The sequence below is a fragment of the Scomber japonicus genome, chromosome 12 (assembly GCF_027409825.1).
Source record: "Scomber japonicus isolate fScoJap1 chromosome 12, fScoJap1.pri, whole genome shotgun sequence".
Classification (NCBI taxonomy): domain Eukaryota; kingdom Metazoa; phylum Chordata; class Actinopteri; order Scombriformes; family Scombridae; genus Scomber; species Scomber japonicus.
The window spans coordinates 14,320,767-14,327,273 of record NC_070589.1 but is presented as its reverse complement, the minus strand read 5'-3'; the positions used below and the strand labels follow the sequence as shown (position 1 = coordinate 14,327,273).

The following is a 6,507-nucleotide window of genomic DNA, read 5'->3' as shown; positions in this document are numbered from 1 at the left end:
CACAAAGTAAATACAGGGAGGATGAGAGGCCTTTGCTAGCCACAGCACAACATGAAATTGGTACAATTTAGTACAGTGTGCTGCCATCTAGTGGCTACACTTGCCTAAACAGCATGTCACTTGTCAAAAGGACAGATTTCCACTAAGTTTGTATTTCATGATTCCTCTGTAATATTGTTGGACATTTTCGATTTTAGTGATACAAAGAGACTTATATTTTAAAGCTAATTAAACATCATACAGGTTGGTTTCTTTTTTGGCACAGGCGCCTTTATTTAACAGTAGACAGGAAACAGGAGAGAGAGGGGGGTGTGATATGTAGCAAAGGACCTCCGGCCGGGATTCCAACCGAGATTGGCTGCGTATGAGGCATACACTCTAACCACTCGACCACCTGCGTGCCCAGGTTGATTTCTTAAGGATAGTTTACATATTATTTGGCTAAATATTTTACTGTTTAAGGCAAAAAGGGAGTGCAAATTAAGAGTTACTATTCATTGAAATACCTGGAAGTGAAAAGAGGGCTTTGAAGCGTCCTTTAGATGTGGTTGTGATCAATTTTACAAAAAGATAATGAGTCAAATAAATAAAATGTAAAATATTATGATTTTATTAAATACTCATAGTACAAATAGTTTTAGTGTTACAGTGGTTGAAGTTGTGCAGAGGGATATTGACTCATAACCTCAGTGCATCTAGAATCCTGGCTACAACCCTGCTTGTACGAATGCTATTTAACTGTTTCAAGGGGGGAGGGGTCTTTTATACTGACTTGTACTCAGTATAAACAAAGTGAATATAGATTAGACCCTCTTTGATGTAAACAGATTTGTAAAAGCTTGGTGTAGAAGTCTGCAGGTAGATCACGTCAGGTCACAGATTGCTCTCTTCTGGGAGTTTCGTGAGAATATCCACTCCGTCAGATGTGATGACAACCGTGTGTTCAAACTGAGCCGACCTGCATGAATGCAAGTAAAAAAAACAGAGCTGCATGTTAAATTTTTATGACCTTCTACTCAGGAAAAAGTGTATTTTTGGCTGCCCATCATCATTTCGTACCTTTTATCATCTGCAGATACTGCTGTCCACTTGTCCTTCAGGATTCTAAACTCTGCAGATCCCTCCATCAGTATGGGTTCTGCAAATGAACAGACATCAGCCCCACTCTCACACACTGTGGCAACCTAACATTTACATGAAATTGTAACATGTGACTCACCTATTGTGAAAGCCATTCCTTCATCCATGGTCATGTCATTGTCATTTGCTGAACATAAGAGAATAAGAGTTTTATGGCATACTTATTGTATTTATTTTTATTTTCCCATCTCAGTTTTCGATATCCATGCCCTACAAACTAAACATGTCTTGAGTCTCTTCTCTTCTGATTTCAAGGCTATCAATATTAGTGGTGATTGACATATCTTGACACTGAACTGAAAAAAACTGTTATATTTTTATTTTAGTGTATTTTTCAAGTCAAACAAGTGAGAAACTATCTGAGAAATTAGAAGTATGAAAAAGTTAATGAATGCCACAAATCTGAACATTTTCTTGGAATAAATCTATCAATCAATCAATTTCTTTGAACCTTGGTCATCCGAGTGGTTCTTGCATCACACACAGACTTACCATGGTGCCAGATCTCAGGATGGCAGTGAAAGCGGGAGCCTATTCCATGTCCAATGAAATATGGACACACTTTGAAGCCATTGGCATGGGCTACTTCACTGCCAGTACACATAATCACATATTAGTTATCAAAAAAGAATAATGAATGTGATTAAATGGAATGATGTATTCATTGTGTGTGTGTGTACCTTATAGTGTTCCCTATAACACAGAGCTGTGCGCCCGGCTTGCAGGCAGCAATGGCCTCATCTCGGCAACGCCTGGCAGTTTCCACCAATCGTTGGCCAACCTCATCCACCTGGCCAATCAGGAAGGTTTCCGAGGTGTCACCGTGGTAACCATCTAAATACACCTTTGGTGAATAGGCAAAGGTCAGTGATGGAAGCACTGTTGTTTTAACTGATCATGTTTGCAGTGATGTCTATGAGTTTGCGTGTGTGTGTGTGTGTGTGTGTGTGTGTGTGTGTGTGTGTGTTTCGGCATCAACGTACAGTGACATCAATGTTGATAATATCACCATCTTGGAGTTGCCGACTGTAGAACACAGAAATATTAAAAGATGAACAATGTATACAGTTTATTCCTTACAATATTACTCATAGTTAACTTTGCAATATAATAGTTAATAATGGATTCACCAAAATATCTCAAATATACAGAATTTCTATATGATGTATTTATTACATTTATCTAAGATGAAGTGAAATTTTACAAAAACAAATTCTAACTTTTAACAAAGGTTTGATTTTAAAAAGTTTAAAAAGTTTTCCAGAAGTGCTTTAAATTTGGTTCAAATGGTTCTCTCATTGTTTATTTTTTTTTATTTGTAGAATCTCATTTAGGAGGGAGAAAAATGAGAACAAGGCATAACTAACATTTCTTGTTTCCATGCATGCAAACAAAGAGCGAATGTCCGGCATGTTTACCTGTCAGGTATGCCATGACAGACCACGTTGTTCACAGATGTGCAGACTGATTTGGGGAAACCCCCATATCTCAGAGGGGATGGGTAGGCATCGTTCTTAATTGTCTCCTGATGCACGATGAAGTCTATTTCGTCTGTTGTCATACCAACCTGGAAGCAACAGGTTATGGTAAATAGTAAGTGGACTGCATCTACATAGTTGCCTTTCTAGTTTCCTACCACTCAAAGTGCTTTTACACTACATGCCAACATTCACACATTCATACATTGATGGCACTGCCATTTAGGAGCAATATGAGGTTCAGTTAAACATTCAGACTGGAGGAGATGGGGATCAAACCGCTGATATTCTGATTAGTGCCATCCAACTCTACTTCCTGAGCCACATCTGCCCCAAACTGTGATGTTTTTGTTCTTTTTCATGACATAAGGACATAAAGACATAAACAGTACTTGTAGGTGCTTACCTTCAGATTGCATCCGGCAAGTAGCAGTACATGTCTGGCTAGCTGACATGCTCTGGCAAGACCTTCGATCTGCTCTTGGTCTTTGATCTCTATGTAGTCTGGCCACTCTGGGACCTTTCCAGTACCCACATAGTCAGGTCGCACAATGTGCTACAGTGAAGGAGCAGGAGAAAGACAAGATATGAAGAGTGGGTCATATCAATGTCCCACAATTCCATATAAATATAGAGAAATGATTAAGAAACACAGATGAAACTAGAATATAAAGTGATGAAATTCAAGAAGACTGAGTTTCTGTGTTGTTGTGTTTATCAGTTAATCCACGTGCCTCCCAGCTCAGCTCAGCTCTTGCACATTTGGTTATTATTTTAGATGCTGACTTAACTGAGCAGGGCAACAAAATATGAAAGGCGTAACTCATAATTAAGTGTGATAGTAAAGAAAGGACTAAGGTCTGACTATGTGTAACTTTGAGGTCAATTTAATAATCAAATGTAACTAATACACTGCTGTGTTTAACACTGGAGAAAATGTGTCCTGATAGGTTATCCATTTGAGACTCTATTTTTAACTTTTGTTTAATGGAAAGAGAATCAAGCAATTAATCTATTCTAATGATAGTTTTTAATGCTATTTCATTTCAGTATGATAGTCATCTAACTGAAAAGTACTAATCATTCATTAGTGAATTAGCCTCAAGAAACTAAAAGGTCCTTTGTAAGTAATTTAAGAAGCCATAACTTCTGCATCAGTACTGAGTCTGTTATTGGAGACAATTTACAGCCTAATCTGATCTTTTAAACCTATTTACAAAAGAGAGGAAGATTTGCTTAATTGATTAAATATCTTTCTGGCATACTGAAATAACAAGATTAATTAAAAAAATTCTGTCATCAACTTGCCAATATGATGACTTCCCACTGTCGATGTTTGTTATTTTTACAGCTGAAAGCAATGATAAATGCCAGCTAACAGTTAGAAGATGCAACCTGAAAGTTTTGTACACTGGTACTCTTTACTAATGAGAAAAAGTGTTAAACTTCAGAGAATCTGTGCATATTGCCAACCAAGATATCAGAAACTTGCCTCAATGTGTCCAATCAAGTTTTCTTTTTTTAGGTTTTTCTTGCATTTAGGAACAAAATGCTCATACTGTAGGTTGGTGTAAAGGAAACTGGCAGGCTGAGGTCGATAAAACACGGTGAGGTACAGTAACAAAATGATTGGCATCTAATTGGCTTAATTTTAGTTGATAATGATCCATTAAAATATGCTTGATCAGCCGTGATACAGGTACTTAGGAGTGACCTGGGACATCTCTACCTAGGACGGTGGCATTATGGGAACATAAGCTGCTGTACCTTTGGTACGGCGTAGGCAGGCCTAACAGTAGCTGGGCGAACTACATTGTGAGAGTGAGAATTCTTCCACTTCCTCCAGAAGAAGCGCCGATGTTGCTGACACAGTAAGGCTGCAGGGGGACCACCGCTTCCTAGACAGCAAACTCTCTGCAGGAAACCACAGAGTCCTGGAAAAAAGGACAGAAAAAATGCAACACAATAAAAGAAGAGAGCTCTCTGTTTATGAATAAAAGATTCATGCTCCTATATTTATATTTATATGATTATATTTCCTCTCAGCAGTGCTCTCTTTTCAGACAGTTGTGCAACAATGACTGACAACAAATATATTTGTTTGTCTGCGTATTGTGTGAGCCACTTCAAAAATACATTTTTATTGCTTTCTGATGTTTAATTAAGTTTGAGTCCGACTGTGTAGGAGCACACATATGACAATAAAATAATCTTTCCTAAAAGAGAATGATGGCGCCTCACCACACCCCTCAATATTACAAAAGCTTGAGCTTGGTCACAAAGCTGTGCCCAGGCAGCAGGAATGCAGCTTTTTATCCATGTACAGGCAGGTGTTTGTCACATAGGTAAATATAATATAACAGGCTACAGAGAGAAAACACTGCTGCTCTGCCAGTGATAACTGTGCACCTTCATTAATGCTAGCACAGCGCACATGTGTGCAGACACAAACTCCATCAAAAGTCACTACAGCTGTTGAAGCCGACTGACAGCTGATCCAGCTTAGCTGTGATATCCTGCCGCTGTCATCAGAAACAGATGTCGCTTCATGTGACACTTTGGAAGAAACAATGTTTCATTTCTCTAAAAACATATATCCTCGTCTGCTCTCTTCTCAAGGGGGTTCCTCGTGTCTCTCCCTGCATCCACAGTGGGAGGGAAGCAGGGGAAGAGACGCAAGTGAGGCAAACGTGGGGGTGTGGGATATTCCTATGCAACATTTCCCAGGGACTACTTTATTAGGCACACCTGTACAACTGTATACAGTCTAATATAACTGCTGAGTCTACATTTTATGATTATAATTTGATGTTGGTGATGTTTTAGCATTGAGATGAAGTTGAACTAGACCGCAGTATATTCAGAAATGATGCCTCTCTCATGCACGTCAATAGGGTGGACAATTATACATTATATTGAGAAACACCTCTCAATGTAAATGTAGTCCAGTACATCACAACCTTTCAAGAGTACCTCAAAAATAAACATATGATATGGTTTCTATATTTCAGACTAAGTCAATAACAACTGAGTATTATAATCCTTGTAAAGGCAGAATTCATGGCACATTTTAATTACCTGACCTCCTTGACAGAAGTCCTGCGGAAGAATTGGCAGCCATCAATATATATCGGTCATATGGGGCGGAAGCGTGCTCCTTCTTCTTTTGGCAGATTGCAATACCAGCTTTAAGGAGCATACCGCCACCTACCGTATCGGAGTATGTAGAACTGGATCCATTTATAATCCATTATAATAATTGTTAGGGCGATTTTAGACCCTATTTAGGTGTGCTCTAGCATCCATAAATTTGATCTGAGCACCCCTAAAAATAAATAAATGATCGGTGTTTCCCAATAAATCAATTGTATAGCTGTTTGTGATACTGTTGAACTATATTTCTTTATACAGAGAGGTGTTTAAATAAAATCTGAATATCATCAACTTCATACATGGAGGATATGTTGACAATAAAAGAAAGTTCAAAAGTAAAAGTAGTCAGGGGCAAGTAGTTTAAACTACTTTTCAGCACAGGATTTATTTTTGATTGATCTTCATTGCACTCCTGCTTTGATGATGAAATTTTTTATTAATCTAAATACGAAAAGAAAATCAAACCATTTTAAAATTTCTGCTCATCCCTTTTTGAGTACGAAAAAGAAAAAAAGCATATATTCAAATGTAATCTTTTGTAGCCTACTTTAAAAAGAAAATCAAAAAACCACACATTTTTTGTTCTTCAATACTCATTCATGAAAAGAAAACTGAATGACCTAAAGATACACAGACCAAACCACAAAGACTACTTTGCCCATTATTATAGGACATTTCTGTCATGTAAATCGAATGTTTTTAAATGTTTTATCATTTGTGGAAAATGCACATCATG

At 37.8% G+C, this 6,507-nt stretch overlaps 1 protein-coding gene across 1 annotated transcript; it reads right to left on the bottom strand.

Moving 5' to 3' along the window:
• Window positions 1–603: 603 nt before the first annotated feature.
• On the bottom strand, window positions 604–5,761 carry metap1d (methionyl aminopeptidase type 1D (mitochondrial)). The gene is made up of 10 exons (XM_053329946.1): window positions 5,697–5,761; window positions 4,386–4,552; window positions 3,025–3,174; window positions 2,559–2,707; window positions 2,124–2,166; window positions 1,821–1,984; window positions 1,633–1,730; window positions 1,220–1,267; window positions 1,060–1,138; window positions 604–958 (listed from the first exon to the last, which is right to left on the bottom strand). Exons 1-10 carry the CDS (start codon window positions 5,737–5,739, stop codon window positions 874–876), a joined length of 1,026 nt encoding a protein of 341 aa, XP_053185921.1. The 5' UTR covers window positions 5,740–5,761; the 3' UTR covers window positions 604–873.
• Window positions 5,762–6,507: the final 746 nt, after the last annotated feature.

Coding starts and splice junctions, on each gene's coding strand:
- metap1d (XM_053329946.1), bottom strand. CDS start 5,739: ATGGCTGCCAATTCTTCCGCAGGACTTCTGTCAAGGAGGTCAG. Junction 4,553..5,696: donor ACTTCTGTCAAGGAGGTCAG/GTAATTAAAATG, acceptor CCTTTTTTCCAG/GACTCTGTGGTTTCCTGCAG. Junction 1,268..1,632: donor TCCTGAGATCTGGCACCATG/GTAAGTCTGTGT, acceptor TCTTATGTTCAG/CAAATGACAATGACATGACC.